Source organism: Aedes albopictus, chromosome 2 (genome assembly GCF_035046485.1).
Source record: "Aedes albopictus strain Foshan chromosome 2, AalbF5, whole genome shotgun sequence".
Lineage (NCBI taxonomy): Eukaryota > Metazoa > Arthropoda > Insecta > Diptera > Culicidae > Aedes > Aedes albopictus.
This window is the reverse complement of record NC_085137.1, coordinates 14,450,992-14,469,028: the sequence shown is the minus strand read 5'-3', so window position 1 is coordinate 14,469,028 and position 18,037 is coordinate 14,450,992. Positions and strand designations below refer to the sequence as shown.

The window sequence follows — 18,037 nt, the reverse complement described above, 5'->3', positions numbered from 1 at the left end:
AACTCTCATATTAGCATTGGATAACACTTTTTGAGCTTCCATTCGATGTCAGTCCAATGATGTCAGTCAAATCCTTTATGTCAAAATATAGTCTGTAATGTGTCAAATTGTGTTCTTAATTTCGCTAGTCGTCTTCTGCATATCTGTGATAATCTTAGTCCGAAGTATTATTATATCCACCGTAGCCCTTTACATTTTAAACCGTCCTAAGTCCTAAAGACACATGTCTGTCACTAAATTCCTTTTTTTTTGTCAGTGTTATAATATCGTCTAATATATAAAAACAAACAAGTTCAGTCAGCTGATTTTTGTGTCAAAAATAAAAATGATTAAGATTATTTGTCAACTTTTATATATTCATCCCTACGCAACCTATAAAAATAAGAAATACAAATATAAACTCATTTCTAAAACCAACAGTTTTATCTTTAACTAATTAGTCCATAATTTTCTAATGGTAATGAGTTTAATTGTTAACGAAACCTAATCTGTAAGTCAATTTATCCTAGCGTCCCCTGTCCTGTGTACTTTCGATTTCAAGTGATGAATGATGAGTGTAACGCAGAGACCTCCCCTACCCACTCTTGCGTTATGTTAAATTTAACAATTATTGTTAAATTTGAGAAAATTCAAAGAATTCAAAGATTAGGTCTATGCAAGCTGAATTATAACTTGTCTTGAACTTGTGATAAATGCACAACGGATACTCCTTTGGTTCCCATTAGCACTTACGGCGGATTCCTTCACTTGCACTCAACTCGTAAACCAGATATATCTAGCTCAAATTCCAAGCGGTGGTGAATAAACTGGCGCTAAAGTGCTAATGGGTTAAGCCCTCCCATCGCGTCAAGATTGAATATCCAGGTGGAGGGGGCCAGTGCCACTTTTAATACAAAAATCAAGTATTGGCTTGATTTCTGAATTTTTCCTTCAAAATATAGATTGAAACCTTTCATTTGACGCATTGGTTGTTTTCATAGGATTATTGGTTATTTTTATAAAAATGATTTCCCTTAGACTGGCCAAAACCGGTGCCCGCACCCTATGTGTATTGCACGGACTCTTACAGTGAACTGTATTATGCAAACCTATTGTCAAGTGTCTCTCTTATTGCCGCCCATAGACGGGGAGACAGATGTCGCACTCCCAACAGATACTCCGTGATTGACCAGAACAATCGAAATATTGCACAAGGAATCAACAAACTGAGCTTGGGAGTAGCTACCGCTCTCAATGTGAATTTTCGAGAATTCCACACTTTAATAGGTCAATAACGGCGCCGCCCACGTCCTTACGGTTATCGAAGAAGGGAAGGTATGTTAGTGTAACGTACGTTGCTACTAGAGACCGAGATCACCTCATCTTCTCCACGACTATCCCGGGGAAGGGTTTTTGTTAGTGGGACGAGGAGAAAGTTACATGATCTGGATTCGCTAGAGGCGAATGAACCCCTCTGGTTTAAAACCTCTATAATAAACGAAAAAAAAAATGATCTGGATTCACTTTGGTAAGTGATGTGATTCATGCAACCTTTATTGGTATCAAAACATGTATCCATTATGAGTAAAACTTCACACATGCAGACACCATTCAAAATATTTTGTCAATACATAAATGAATGAAAAATATGAAATAACAAAAAGTGATTTGGAAACTTGTGCCGACACTTGACGGACGTGACGAACCATTCAACACTTGTTGGTCAATACATAAATGGTTTTGTTTTATAAATCATCAAATAGTTGTTTTAATATGGAACGAACTCACCGATAAAATTCCATCTTTGGGTCCAGTGATGTACTCCTAATCGAACGCGGACATAAGCGAATCTAACCCGACGTCTCCAGTAGACAGAAATGTCTTGCCATTTTTCTGGACAGCTGTGTCATGATAGAAATATTCTCTCGCCGTTTGCATGCAGAGCAGTGGTGTTGATCATTCCTGTTACGTTTTCTCTTTCTGCTGACATCAAAATAGCACGACATTTCTGTCTAGTGGAGACGTGAGGTAAGCCATACACACTTGTCGGCACCCGCAATTTTTGCAACTGGTGAGCCCGAACTATCTCTTCTCACTCAAAAACTGTAATCAAAAAGCCGCGTCACTGATAACAAAAAACTATCATAAATACTTATCTGTAGCATCAAAAAAACATTCAATATTCATCACTATAGCAATCGTGCTTCATGTATTCCGATTAATTTGAGCTATCCGATATTTTTTTTCTACAACTATTTGAGCTTAAGATCTTTTACTTTTCTTAGCAGCTCTTCGCGCATTACTTTTCTTGTTCAACAATTTTGTTGCTACCGTAACTACAACAGCCAAGCATAAGGCCACCATTCCAGCAAACACTAGCCCCACATCCCAAGAGTTGTAAACCACCGCCGACAGTTCGCTTCCGTACGATTTTTCCAATCGACGTGCTCCATTCTTCAGCACGTTCTCGATAGACCATACGGACAACTCCAGAGCAGTCTGAGGTCTATGTCGGTAGGCCGCCGATACGGCAATCGCGGCCTCCCTTACGCTGAAATTCCGTTCAGGTCTTAAAAAAGATCGATTCTGAAGTGAAGGAACAGTTATCTTACCTTGGTTGAAGGGCCGCCTGTACACACTGGTATACGTACTCCGGCGTGATTTTGTCGTAATACATCGCAACTCCCATACCCCGGTTGACCAAGGCAGCTGCATTGATGAACTGATCGCCGTAGATGGGGGTCACAACAACTGGAACGCTACAGTGTACAGCTTCCGATACGCCCAGTAATCCACCGTGTGACAGGAATATGCGGACGTTCGGATGACCTAGAATGCATGATAGGAATGAATATTTGTATGAGTAGCTGGTAACTTTTTCTGAAAACTACTCTCAAAAAATATGTATTTTGAGTACTACTTGTGATGTTATTCAGTATATTATTTGTAATACCGATTACAATACACAGAAGAAGAACGCATGTTTTACTCCAAAGACGTATTTGTTACTTTACCTGCAAAATACTACAATTATCAGACAAATCTGAACCAGAAATTTGTGGCTGTTAGTGGGTATATTTAAAATTATCAAAATTAGCGAATAATTTCTGTCCAAAGTCTTGAAGTAATTCCATCAGAATGGTCTTCAACGAATCCGCTTGATTTTTTTTTTTCATTACTTCTCTTGAAAAAAATGTTCGGAGAAAAGAACAGGAACGACTTAAAGCATTTCAACAATAACTATTCCAAGGAATGCAGTCGTCAATACTTCGAAACTACATGATTTGGTGCAAAGCTTCATCATAAGCAAATGGCAACAGTTTTTTCTTTAAGTTTCTATTCTGTAGAAGTTCCAGCAGGAATCCGTCTACATATGGATATCCAACGTTTACCAGAAGACCTACGTGCCACTCGATGCACGCTATGTCCAAAGGGAAGTATTATGAAAATCGAATGCACCTCAAATTTTATTCCATAGGATCGTAGGTTTGGACCTCTAGTTTCAGAATCTGTGCGGCTTAAAATATTTCATCTTGGGTTTTTCGATTTTTTTCAATTTGTTTGATTTGTTTCCTATTTTCCCATACAAATGACGAAAAAAGTCATTTTAGGGAAATTTCATCCCATATAAAAATGTATGCAAAAAAAAAACCAAGATGGATTATTTTAAATCGTACATATTCTGAATCTAGAGGTTCAAAAATACGGTCCTAACGATTAAACTTTGAGGTACATTCACTTTTCATAATACTTCCCCTTGGACATAGCGTGCGATGTGACGTTAATTTCAATTCATTTACTTTTCTAAGCTCCTCGACCAGAAGATGTTCACTTTTCACTAGCCGTTCATTGAATATGAATTGATATTCTATTCAACAAACGGTATGCTGGAATCACTTACATATAACATCCCGTTGTGGCAGCCATTTCCGAACAATCACGTTCTTTGGTAAACCCTTAGGGCTCTCGTCCTCCCATTTCCACAGCACCTTCATGGGTAGTCGCCTCAAAGCATTCAATATGGCGTCACGTTTCTTTTGCGGTAGCGTAGAAGCTCTCAGAACAGATCCCCACGATATCACGATCACACCTTCAGGAGAGTGGTCCAACACCTTCTGAATATCCGTGGGCAACGGTTTCTGCTTCCTAATGTGTACACCGCCAATTTCAACAACCGCAGGAACCAGTGGCCTCGCTCCACTCAAGGTGTAGTGTTGATTGACCAGTATCAAGCTGGTGTTCCGGGCAATCTCCCTTACACTTGGGAGGCCTTTACCAAACTTGGCCACCAGCTGACGATCGTCATTCCACTGGACGATACGATACAGCAAATTCGTTGATCTCACAACAAACCAGTTCTCGAACCGTTCCCAAAAGCTCATCCGCTCGGAGAATGTACTAAACTCGGACGGGATATACGATGGATCATCCGGCAAGCCAACTCGCTCGTAATGCCATGGCATCAAGGCACAGCTACTTAGTCCCACCAGGGGCACTTGCATCACATGGCTTATCCCCAGCAGGCAATCAGTCGCAAAGTACTCTGTCACAAGTAAATCGAACGGCTTCGACCGATGCAACGCCAACACCTGATCCAAAGCTGGAGAGTTCAAGGCCGCCGAACAGGTTTCAAACCCCCAACTGGCAAGCTCGTAGAACTCCACAAAATTATCGAAAAACCTCCGCCTGGAGAAGCCCTACAAGCACACAATCACGCACTAATTATATTACTTCAGCAAAGCCGGCATCGACGACCGACCACCAACCAACCTCCAGACTGAACGCATTCGTCAGCAGCTCTTGTCCTTGAAAAGAGAAATCCGTATAGTTGGGATGCGGTTCGTCCAACGATGGGAAGTAGCTGACCACCGTCACCTGGTGGCCGGCTTCGGCCAATCCACGCATAATCGGTTGGAACACCTTGAAGTGGCTCAAGCCGGGATGCCCGAATAGACCCAATATCCGGTAGGCGGCCGAAGAGCCTATGACGACCACCCATAGCGGTAGCATCAGGTGAAGCAGCGACTTGAACCGCATCGCGCACTCTGAAGAACACCGATGATGATGATGATGATGATGATTGACAACACTCTTCGCTTATAATACGGGCGGCAAAGAAGCGCGTGTTACTCAACTGCCAGCTGACTGAGAACTGATACGCGAGGAACGATGCACTAACACAGAGAGTCCCGATCCGATCGAGTGGTGAGCCATTGATGGATGCATACTGGATGTAGAAAGTGATAAGGCAGTTTGCATTATCGATTCGATAGGTAACGATTGAATGGGTGTTTGTTTTATTTTTGAAGAATACCAACTAGAAACGTGACGAAGACAATCGTCGATTTTGATGAGGCTGCTGATTTAGACCATTCATGGAGGATCGACACTGTCGAATTGGTCGATTTGTTCGAAGCAAGTTTAAACCGAGTCTAAAATAGTCGTTTTACAGATTTGTTTGAATTGAATTGATGATGTCATGCGGGCGAACTCTGACGGGAACGGATTTTATGTATGTTAGCGCGTGCAGCTTAAAATAGTTTGAGAAATAGTATTGAATAACCCTAACTAGTTTGTGTTGGGTGGTCGTAATCCTCAGGGAAACGGCAGAGCAGTAGTTTCTTCCATCTTAACCCGTTAACGCCCAAGGTGTCTCACAATTCAAATCTTCAAATAAATTTGTTATCAAAGGTCAAGTTCCAATAAAATAAACATGATTTGACGAAAAAAATGGAAGTCTATGGTATAATTCCAAAAAAAATCTTCATTGTAGGTCTTCAATATCTGATAATTTTCTCGAGCTCTATTTCAGCACAACTTCTACGCTATCGTTATATTCTGATCCGTATAGATACAATACAGCTCCAAACAAGTGAGAGAGATGATAACCACTCAAAAAGAATAGAAAAAGAACTTTTAAATTGGGGCAGAAATACAACCCGATAAACGCCTAAAAGTATGCAATGTATGGTCCTTGTAATTTCATGTAGTTTCGACTGCAATATTCAACATTTCTCAAATTTATTTTTTGTAACAAATCAAATAAAGAGTGCTCACTATGTGTAGCATAACCAAACGTTAAAATACTGTAGAAGTTAGATTTTACACAGATAATGATTTCTAATAAAGTAATTGAGTTTTTCCTTTAGTACTCCACAAACTCTCTCTACGTACTCACCATACGTATACACCATACGTCTTCAGTGTCTCGTACTTACAGGTATTCCACTAACACGCCCAGGTTCATCATTATTCCATGTTTTGATATAAAATTTCAACCAGGTATACTCTACACGGCCTCTCCATTTATGTTTGCACTACTCCATGATTTTTTATTCGTGAACAATATGTGGGTTTAATGGTGCCAGTCTGGGCACTATCAATGTTACAACCACCCAAAAATTCAATTTTATTCGGTCTACCAATTGCAATTTAGAATTACGTACAAAAGTTTTGGACACGAATGCCAACTTATTTGATAAAGTGTCTTTAATAAAATATAATAATAATAATAATAATAGTACAAAAACCTGAAAAACATAACGCTGGGGGAAGAACATTCCCGGTAGAAATCCCTGAAGGAATCCCGAAAGGTTTACTGAAGGAATTCTGAGAGGCATATCTGGTAGAATTCTGAGGGAATCTCAGCTGAAAGCTTGATAGGTATCCCTGAAATAATCACAGGAGAAATCCCGGGAGGAATTGCTGTATAAATTCCGAGCAAGGATCCCAGCTCGTAGCAAGAATTTCATTAATGTTTCGCCAGAACACTTTGAAAGTATACTAAAATGAATCTGTAAAGTAATTCCATAAAAGAACGGTGGTTAAAATTTCTAGGATTTTCTAAAGCAATTCTGGCAGAAAACTCTGAAGTTTTTCGTGAAGGAATCCTGTAAAGAATACCTGATGGAATTCTTAGAGAGATGATCATGACTCCTGATAACTTCTGGTCCTGCCGGTCAGAAGCTGAGCAGGTATTCCTGTAAGAACCATAGAAGATGTCTCTATGATCTAGGATTACCTGAAAAAAATCTCGGAAGAAATCTATATTTTTCATATTGTTCTTTCGGGAGGAATTTCTTAAAGAGTCACAGCTGGAATCCGGGAAGGAATCTCTGAAAGAATTCCAGCACAAATCACAGAAGGAATGCACAAAAGAATAACTAAAAGAATCACAGCAATCTCGGAAGCAATATCTGAAGGAATCCTTGGAATAAACCTGGGAAGATTCTCGAAAGAAACACCTGAAGAAATCCTTTTGTTTCCTGAAGGTATCTCGAAAAAAAACCTCAGCTCATCTAATCTCATCTCAATTCTTCACCCCACTCTCTAGCATCTACCTTACTGTCTTCTTTGCCCTCTATTCCAAACCTCTATCATAACCTTCAACCCTACCATCTGCCATACCCTCTACCCTATACTCTACCATAACCACTGCATTATCCTTTACCGTACCCTCTAGTCTATATTGTGTTTAATCGTACCGTCTACCCTACTCTCTACCCTAACCTTTTCGCACCCTCAACCCAACTCTCTATCCTACCCACTTCCCTACCGTCTACCCTATCCTCTACCCTAACCTTCTACTCCACTCCCTCTACTCTATCCTTCACCCAAACCCTCTACCAGACCGCCTTCTTCACCGTTTGCCCTAGCCACTACCGTACCATAGTCATCAAGCCTGATCGATAGATACCCATATTGCATGGTATCATAGCTCAAACTACCATTCCATGATTGCCATCTTGGATATAGTCCGCCATCTTGGATTTAAAAATAGGGTCAAATATCGATTTTTGACTTCTACTCATGAAGCCCGATCGATAGATACCTTGGATATCTTGGATATGGTCAGCCATCTTGGATTTCAAAATGGAGTCGGATATTCATTTTTGAGTTCTACCAATGAATCCCGATCGATAGATACCCATATAGCATGGCATCATTGCTCAAACTCGCATTCCGTGGCCGCCGTCTTGAATATGATCCGCCATCTTGGATTTAAAATTATGTTGAAAATCTATTTTTGACTTCTACTCATCAAACCCGATCGATAGATACCCATATTGCATGGTATTACATATCGAACTACCATTCCATGGTCGCCATTTTGGATATGGTCCGCCATATTGGATTTCAAAATGGCGTCGGATATTCATTTTTAAGTTCTACTTATGAAGCTCGATCGATATTTATTTATTTATTCAGTTTCGTCAAACAACGTAGACTAGTACATATACATACAGTTTTTGTTTCATTTCTTAAAGCTATAGTACATATTGTTAATAAAATACATATAAGAAAATATATAAATAGTGTATGCTGGTGGATGTGTGCATAATTTGTGCTTTTTAAATATTTTAAGTACTACTAAAGACCGGTCCAGAAAGTATGGACGCAGTAAGAAAATACTGGCATTTAAAAACTATTGATGACTAGTTCTTTTTGAAAGCTACATTTTGTTGGTCAACCTATTTTCTCAGCATTTGTATAGCGGTTTTTGCAATTCCATCAATTCGTTTCAAAATACATGAGCTTTCAGCGAAACATCATCGAAAAAATGTGCACAAACGATGTACAGAGTTTGAAAGGTCACTTAGGAAATGAGCAAAATATGTTGGGAGTAAGTGAGAAAGTCGTGCAAGCAGCAATCAGCAACCATGGTGGGGATAACACGTTTAAGCATAGGCAAAAATTGGAAGAAAAATGAAGATCCTGCTAACCCTCGTTTGGATAAACAAATAATGAAGGTGTTTGAGCACAAGAAAAAACCTTCTAACTTACACAGAGCGGGGTATGACCAAAAAAGTTATCATTTCGAATTCCAATGTTCATCGTGGCAAAGAACGTTTGAATTATCGATCTTATAGTGAGCAGAAACAGTCAAAACGAAATTCGAAACAAGAACCATCAATCACGCCCAGACAACTGAAGACTAGGTGCGTCCATACTTTCTGGGGCAGTCTTTACTGATGTTATTTCTTATAGTGTTAAAATATTTCTTTAAATTATGCCGCGACATAGTTAAGTCAATAGTTTCAGTGTTGATTATAAATGTTCATGATTTGATTCAAAGGTTCATTTTTGGCATAGTTTGTGCGACTAAGGGTAGTTTTAAACAAGTGTCGATTTCGCAATTGCCGTGAGGGTATGTAAAAGTTTAATTTTGATAAGATTTCAGTTGAATCAATTCGCTGCGAAACGATGTCGCTAACAAATAAAACCATTGCAGTTTCACGACGCTGTTTCAGTGTTTGAATATTGATAAGCCTACAGCGCGCTTCATAAGATGGAAGAGGAAATGTAGTCCAACCTAATTTTCGAAGAGCATATAATAGAAATTGCTTTTGTACTGATTCTATTCGATCGATATGCTTACTTTGAAATGGGGACCAGACAATGTTACAATATTCCAGAATTGACCTAACATAGGCAACATATAATGTTTTTATTGTGTAGGGGTCGTCAAAATTAAAGCTAAAGCGTTTTATGAAGCCAAGCATGTTATTTGCCCTATGTATAATGGTATTGTAGTGGTCATTGAAATTAAGTTTAGAATCTAAGATTAATCCTAAATCCCTAACTCTACTACATTTTTCCACACACTGATCTCCTAAGGAAATTGATATGTTTGGTGTGTTTCGATAGATACCCATATTGCATAGTATCCGAGGCAGCATTGCCGTTAAAAAGTATATATTCTGGAGTTTTGACCGCCATCTTGGAACCTAAGCCGCCATCTTGAATCCCCTACTACCACATTCACATCCTAAGGAATGTGTATGCCAAATTTGATTGAAATTTCTTGACGCATTCCAAAGTTATGCCGGTACATTGATACATATATACATACATACATACATATCAACATACAAATAGACAAACATACAAACATATAAACATACCTACAAGCATATAAACATACAATCATACATACATTGACTTTTATATGTATTGATAAACAACTCTGCCGAAGAAATGAACTATAAATCATTAATTATTGTCAAGATTCCAGGGAAATAAATTATTTTCGCATTGGAAATGTAGCTCATAGATCGTGACAATATGTAATCTTTGCAGTATCGTTTACGCCACCTAGTGAACCAGTCACAAACTATATTGTCCACTATGAGCAAGGTATGGGTGTGGAGAGCATCTTCTCTGAACAAAGTATTCTAAAATTTTGCATAATTCTGGAGATATTCACATCAAAAGGACTGTCCTATTTATAGGACGCTGGGCGTTCGGGGCATCTGTCCTATAAATAGGACGCTGGGCGGATATGGGTTAACTAGACACAGACTACAGTTTCTGACTGTAATCAGGAAACGCCAAAACATTTAAATTTGTTAAATTTCACTTAGTTTCTGTGCATATAGTGAATTTTATCCTTCAAACATCTAGAGCATGAGCATGAGCATGAGCATAGATGACCGCACAATTCGTAGTTGCTACTCCGTGATTGACCAGAGCAATCGAAATTGCACAGGGAACCAATGAATAGGGCTTGGGACTAGCTTACTATTCTCAATGTACACAGTTCGAGAGCTCTCAACTTTAATAGGGTCAATAACGGCGCCGGCCACTCCTTACGGTCATCGAGGATGGGAGAGAATGTTAGTAAGACAAACGTTGTTATAAAGACCGCGAATCGCTGCATCTCCACGTTTTGAATTTTATTCTTCAAACATCTAGAAGCAACAAACTTGTTTCACTGTAAAGAACATGCTATTATTTGCATAACTAAAACTATTGCGTTTAAAACTTTAAAACTAGAACAATTAAATTATCTGACGCTACTCCCGGAATCAAACTCCCGGTCTCTGTATCCACGTCCCGATGATGTTTTAGCTGCCACATCGACATACATTTGGTCCTTGTTTTATAAGGGAGCGGGACATTTGACATAAAGCCGTTTGGCATAAGGTCACTTGGCATAAAGACATTTGGCATAACGGTCATTTGGCATAATGGGTGTTTGGCATAATCGAAATGCACCCTTCTTTGTTATGCTAAGTTTCCATTATGCCATGTGACCTTATGCCAAATGACTTTATGCCAAATGACACAGACCTACTTCTATGGGCGTAGCCAGAGGGGGGCAGAAGGAAGCGTCCCCCCCCCCTGGCCACCAGATTTTTTAAGTTAAAAAAAAAAATATTTCAAGAAATAAACTAATAATAAATAATAATAATTGAGGTGTTTATTCACAATTATCAAACATTGTTTAAACGATAACCACAAGAAATTTCTCCAAGAAAACCACTTCAATCTTTTCATACAATTTTACTAAATATCAAGCTTGGTTGATTAGCCATTCAACCAAGCTTGTTATTTAGTAAAATTTTATTAAAAGATTGAAGTTTTTTTTTTTTTTTTTTTTTTTTTTAATTTCTTTGTATTTGTGAATTTTAACTTATTTGCTAATTCTGGTTTTCTTGGAGAAATTTCTTTTGTGATGTTTATTCATAAAATACAAAAACAACATGCCAAATTTCCAGATATGCCGGAAGATTCCGGTATGGAAAAAGAAGGACAATGTAGAACCATATGCTGCTATAGAGTGTATTAGCATATAATTCACGAAGTTTCACTAATATTCAATTCAAACAAACGTCATGCTAAGAGCAAAACACCTGAGATTTCTTTCAAGGATACCTTCAGAAATTCCTTTAGGTATTTCTTCAGGAACTTCTCCAGGGGCTCTTTCAAGAATTCTTCAAGGGACTTCCCCAAAAATGTCTCCTTCGTGAATTCTTCCGTGGGCATCTTGCAGGGTTCGGATAGTGATTGTTTCAGGGCATGGATGCCATATATACAGATTTATCTGTATTATACAGATTTTAAAATATCCGTACAGATTTCGTTTTATATGGAATACAGATTTTTGGGCTAGATGGGCTATTTTTTCTGTATGGGATACAGATTTTTCACCCAAATTTTGTATGGGATACAGATTATTGAAAAAAGAGATACAGATTTTTCAAAAAATCATCTGGCATCCCTGTTTCAAAGTATGTTCCAAGAGATGCTTCAGGAATTCCTCCCACGATTTCTTCAGAAATTTTTACAGATAATTCTGCAAGGATGCATCGACGAATTCCTCTAGGATTTTTCCATAGCTTTCCATCATGGATTGCTCCAGAGATTTTTCCAAGAATTCCTTTAGGGGTTTCACCTGGCATTCCTTCGGGAATTGCTCCTGGGAAATCTTTAGACGTTCCTCCAGTGATTGTTCCAGTGATTTTTTCAAGGATTTCTCCAGGAATTTCTCCAGGGATTCCCAATAACAACAGGGATCCTTTAGGTATTCTTCAAACTGTTCAAGTGTTCCTTCAGAGATTTCTTCATGGATTTCTTCATATATATTGCGTCAAGAATTGCACTAGAGATCGCCCCAATAAATCAATCTGGAATAATTCGAAGTATTTCAGAAGGAATATATTCCAGAAACCCTTTAAAAAAAAATTAATCAGAGATTATCTTAAAATTAATCCAGGAATTCCTTAAAACATTGTACAAAGCATACTTTTGGGAGTCCATCCAAAGATCACAACAATAATTCGTTCAGAATTTATTGCAGGCATGGAATGACTCCTTATTTTTTTTTTCTACAGAAATTATTTTGAAAATACCTCCAAGTTTTCTCCCAGGAACTCATTTTAGAATTTCTTCTGGAATTTCTCTTGGGGAACGTCCATAAATTACGTCACGCTTTTAGGGGGGAGGGGGGTTCAGTAAAGTGTGACAACCTATACCAAAATTTCAGAGGTCTCACACAAAAAGTGTGACATAGGGGGGAGGGGGGTTGAAAATGGGCGTTTTTTTGCCTGACGTAATTTATGGACGCTCCCATGGAACTCTTCCAGGAATCAATCCAGTACTTCCTCCAGGAAATTTTCATGGATTTCCTTAGGTATTGCTTCTGAGGTTCCTTCTGGGGTTTCTGCAGGAGCTACAGGGATTCCACAAGGAGTTCAGGATTTCTCCATGAATGCAATCTGCGATTTCTTCAGAAATACCTTCTGGTATTTCTCCAGGAATTCCTCAAGGTATTCTTCCACGAAGTTCTTCAGGCATTCATCCAGAAATTATTCCAGAGATTCCTCTGGGAATTGCTGCAGGGATTCTTCTAAAAATTCCTTCAGGGATTCCTACAGAAATGCCTATAAAGATTTCTCTAGGAATTCCTCCAGGAATTCTTCAAGAGATTCTCCAGGAGTTTCTCTAGAGATTCCTCCAGGAATCCCTACATGCATTCCTTCAGGATATCCTCCATGGATTCTTGCAGGAAATCCTCCAGATTTTCCTCCAAGAATTTCTCTAGAGATTTACTCGGGATTTTTTTCTGTGATGAGAAAGAACAGCTTATTTTAAAAGTTCCTCGAAAGATTTCCCCAGGACCTCCTCTAGGGATTCCTTCAGGAACTCTTCCTTGTATTCTTTAAGGAACTCCTCCAGGAATTTATTAAGTACATCCTCCAGGCACTGTTAAAGAATTCCTTAAGAAATTCCTCTTGAAATTGCTTTCGGGATTCCTTCTAGAGTTTTTTTTCAGAAATTCCTCTAGGGATTCCTTCAGGAACTGCTACAGGGATTCCGACACGAACTCTTTTAAAGATTCCTGCAATATTTATCCAAGAAGTGCATCTACGATTTCTTCAGGAAAATACCTGGTATTCGCCTAAAAATTCCATAGGAGATTCCTCCAAAAATTCCTCCAGGAACTTCTTCAGGGATTTTTCCAGGGATTTCTTCGCGAATTTTTCCAAGGATTCCTCCAGGGATTTCTTCAGAATTTCGATTCCATCGAGAATTTCTCCAGGAATTCCTAAGGAGTTTGCTCTAGAATCCCCTTCAGGAATTTCTATAGGTTTTTTTTTTTCTGAAATTTCTCCCAGAGTTCCTCTAATTCATCCAGTAATTGTTTCAAGAATTTCTCTAGAGATTCCTTCAGGGATTCCTCCGGCAATTTGCACAGGAATATCTCCAGGAATTCCTTCATGATTTTATCCAGGAATTTCTCCAAGAACTTCTCCAGGAATTGCTTGTGGGCATCCTTCAGAAATTATGTCAGCAATTTTTCCAGGAATTTCTTCATGAAATCCCGTAGGATTTTCTTCATGAAATCCCGTAGGAATTTCCTACGAAATTCTTCCAGGCAATTCTCCAGGAATTTGTCAGGAATTCCTGTAGACATTTCTACTGGAGTTTCTCCAGAGATTCCTACAGGAATTGCTTCAGGGACTCCAGATTCCTCCAGTAATTCCTGTAAAGATTCTTCCAGGAAATGCTATTGTGTTTTTGTGCAAAAAAAATATGCAAATATATTAGTTTTTTCACGTTTGCAAGGTTAACTGATTCAAAAAATATGATTTTCTGAAATTTTTTAGTTTTCAAAAACCTTGGTTTTTAGAACCACCCTATCTGAAAATTGGTCACCCTTATGACGAAATAAAAAGAATACGGGTCTAATTATTTTCAATGAACTACAAACCCACCAAGTTTCACGATAATCGGAGTTACACTAAATCGTTTTTCTATGGAATGGCTGTATACAATCAATGATTGTCAATCATAGACATTCGTTTAGCCGAGGCCCGAAAATTTTCAAAAAAGTGCCAGGAAACTCATACAAAAGATTTTATGATAAAACTTTTTCATGTAAGTGATAGTATATCTAGTACTGTTTTATGAAAAGATGATACATCACACTTACATACACACTGAAACGAAAACGAGAGTAAAAACCCTTCAAATGTCATTTTTTTGCCTGGACATTCGTTTAGCCGAGTGTATTTCGAGGATATACCCCAAGGCATTTAGTTTATGACGTGTTAGCAAGATAATTGACCTTAAAAGTTTATTTGTGTGTGAAATTCAAACAGCCATTCCATAGAAAAACGATATAGTGCATCTCAGATTGTCGTGAAACTTGGTGAGCTTGTAGTTCTTCGGAAATAATTTTTAAGCTCCTTTTTTTTTTGTTTGAGAGCTCCTTAAAAACTACTTAATAAAATCCACTAAAAATACTCAAGAAAACCCAGAGTTTTTTTGGAAAACTTTTCTATAAATTCGTTTTGAAAATCCAAAAACAATGCTTCTAAATATTGAGCACACAGTTGCAAAAAATAATTCGTTTTGGATATCCTTAAAATAGGACGCTATGCAGAATACCACGATATGGCGATATGGACCCACAATGTACATGTGAATTACTATTTTAATATTTTGTTCGGCATGCTGTTACTCCTTAAAAATCAATAGGTACTTCAACAAAACTGACTTACATAGAACATCCCGTTGTGGTAGCCATTTTCGTACAATCACGTTCTCCGGTAAGCTCTCGGGGCTATCGGCCTCCCATTTCCAAAGCACCTTCATCGAAAGTCGCCGCAAAGCATTCAATATAGCGTCACGTTTCTCCTGCGGTAGCGTAGAAGCTCTCAGAACGGATCCCCACGATATCACAATTACACCTTCAGGAGAGTCGTCCAACACCTTATGAATATCCGAAGGTAACGGTTTCTGCTTCCGAATATGTATTCCGCCAATTTCGACGACCGCAGGAACCAATGGTCGCGCCCCGCTAAGGCTGTAGTGTTGATTGACCAGTATCAAACTGGTGTTCCGGGCAATCTCCCTAACACTTGGGAGACCTTTACCAAACTTGGCCATCAGCTGACGATCATCATTCCACTGAACGAAACGATACAGCAAATTCGTCGATCTCACAACGAACCAGTTCTCGACCCGTTCCCAAAAGTTCATCCGCTCGGAGAAGGTACCAAACTCGGAAGGAATATACGATGGATCATCCGGCAAGCCAACCCGCTCGTAATGCCATGGCATCAAGGCGCTGCTACTTAGTCCCACCAGGGGTACCTGCATCACATGACTTATCCCCAGCAAGCAATCAGTCGCAAAGTACTCTGTCACAAGTATATCGAACGGCTTCGACTGATGCAACGCCAACACCTGATCCAATGCAGGAGAGTTCAAGGCCGCCGAACAGGTTTCATATGCCCATCTGACAAGCTCGTAGAACTCCACAAAATTATCGAAAAACGTTCGTCTGGAGAAGCCCTGCAATCACACAACCACGCATCAATTATGTAACTTCAACAAACCCGACATCGGCGACCACAAACCTCCAGACTGAATGCATTGGTCATCAACTTTTGTCCTTGGAAAGAGAAATCCGTGTAGTTGGGATGCGGTTCGTCCCACGATGGGAAGTAGCTGACTACCGTCACCTGGTGGCCGGCTTCGGCCAATCCACGCATAATGGGTTGGAACACCTTGAAGTGGCTTAAGCCGGGATGCGCGAAAAGACCCAATATCCGGTAGGCGGAGGCGTGACCCAGTAAGGTGATACCTATGGCCATCCATAATGGTAGCAGGTCAAGCGGCGACTTGGTTCGCATCGCGAACTATCAGACCACAACGATTATGATGCTTGACAACGGTCTACGCTTGAAGTTAAAATTTGGAAAACACTTCACTATTACTTCACTTTTGCAAAAGAAACATTATAGATTAAAAACTATTAAGATGAAAACTTGTGCTTATCTTCTATGCTCTACGATTACAATACGGACAACGAATTATGCGAAAAAGGAACGCGAGTAATGCAACTGCCAGTAGGACTGAAACGCGTAGAGCGATGTATGAACTCAGTGAGTCCTGGAGCGAGCCATAGATGAATGCATGTTTGGATGTGATAAGGCAGTTTGCACTATCGAATCGATAACGATTGAGTGGTGTCTTTGTATTTTAGAACATTAGAAACGTGACGGGGTGTTTATTGTTTACGTTAGGCGTGTGACTTTGGATCGCCAATCCGGCGACGGCGGGTTTGAATGAATCCGTTCCGACCAGCAAATTATCTAGATTCTCTGGACATAGGGTATCAGAAGAAAAAATGTGACGAAGACAATCTTTGATTTTGCTGAAACTGCAGAAATATACCTACATGTAAAACCGTGGCTTATTGACATACGTTCATTTATGTGTACAGCATGTCAATTAGGATCACACTAAAATGTCTCGGATATACCAAAGTGGCGAAACGTTGGCGTCAATCAGTAGCGAACACCACGGTTGTTGTCCGACATTCTTGCAATATACTCTGCCCATTAGGCTGCGACTTATTTTTCAAAAGCTGTCGAAACCTTTTTATATCATATTCTGATTTATCGACCGTATTCTATTAATAACTTGATGATTTTGTGGCTATATCGGTCTTTTTCTACTCAGAGTATGAGATCAAAGTGGATAATGAAATGATAGATATGATAGTATTCGCTAGGTTGCGAACAAGAATGAAATTTTTTATAGGAGGTGAAATTAGGCAAGTAGGCCATGTATTGAACGAATACATCGAATGCGTGAAACTTCTGCCGTACGACCTGTGCTTAAACAGATCGGCTTGGTTGGTAGTTTATACCACCAATAGAGTTAATAAACTATAGAGGACGAATGTCGCTGCTGTTCCCTTTGTTCTCGTTCGCAAACATCCCGGGTATCTATCTGTCAAACTGCATACTTTTTTGCTTTGACACTTATATCCCTCCCTATCTTCGCCAGCAAGAGATGTTGCGGCGGCGACGCCAGCGACATTCTCCCTCTATAGTTTATTACCTCTATTATACCACCTTACCAAGACTGGCAGATAAATTCAATCACCCGATTGCCTAGGTATGTATTGTTCTGTTTTCATCACAAGTTCTGTCGATCAGTAGCTTTTTCGGAAAACACACTCGTTTCATAGGGGTATATACCTATATCGCGGCGTGTTCTTCCTATTGATCTGTCGTGTTTTTCTTGGTTCCGCGTTGTTTGGATTTTCCCTTCCGAAACGTGAAACGGCTGGTGGTGCTACGCCATCCGGAAGTGTTTCGTTTGGAAAGTGCACGTGACATTTGTCTGAACTGTCGATTTGGGCATCGTTTTGAAAAGAATAATTCGTGATTGTAGTTTTTTCATACCGAAATCCTACAAATCTTTTTCATTTTCCGTATTTATCGTGAGTGTTTAAGCAGTGCCTAATTCAGTT

At 39.3% G+C, this 18,037-nt stretch overlaps 1 protein-coding gene across 2 annotated transcripts; it reads right to left on the bottom strand.

The window, feature by feature from the left end:
* Nucleotides 1-2,161: 2,161 nt before the first annotated feature.
* Nucleotides 2,162-16,387, bottom strand: LOC109429550 (UDP-glycosyltransferase UGT5-like). 2 transcript variants are annotated; one of them, XM_062849202.1, is made up of 4 exons: nucleotides 16,131-16,387; nucleotides 15,270-16,065; nucleotides 2,592-2,808; nucleotides 2,162-2,530 (listed from the first exon to the last, which is right to left on the bottom strand). In XM_062849202.1, the coding sequence occupies exons 1-4, from the start codon at nucleotides 16,365-16,367 to the stop codon at nucleotides 2,242-2,244; spliced, it is 1,539 nt and encodes a 512-aa protein (XP_062705186.1). In that variant the 5' UTR covers nucleotides 16,368-16,387; the 3' UTR covers nucleotides 2,162-2,241. The 2 variants fall into 2 exon arrangements, with proteins under 2 accessions (XP_062705186.1, XP_029720092.2); XM_029864232.2 differs by lacking the exons at nucleotides 15,270-16,065; nucleotides 16,131-16,387 and adding exons at nucleotides 3,881-4,676; nucleotides 4,750-5,253.
* Nucleotides 16,388-18,037: the final 1,650 nt, after the last annotated feature.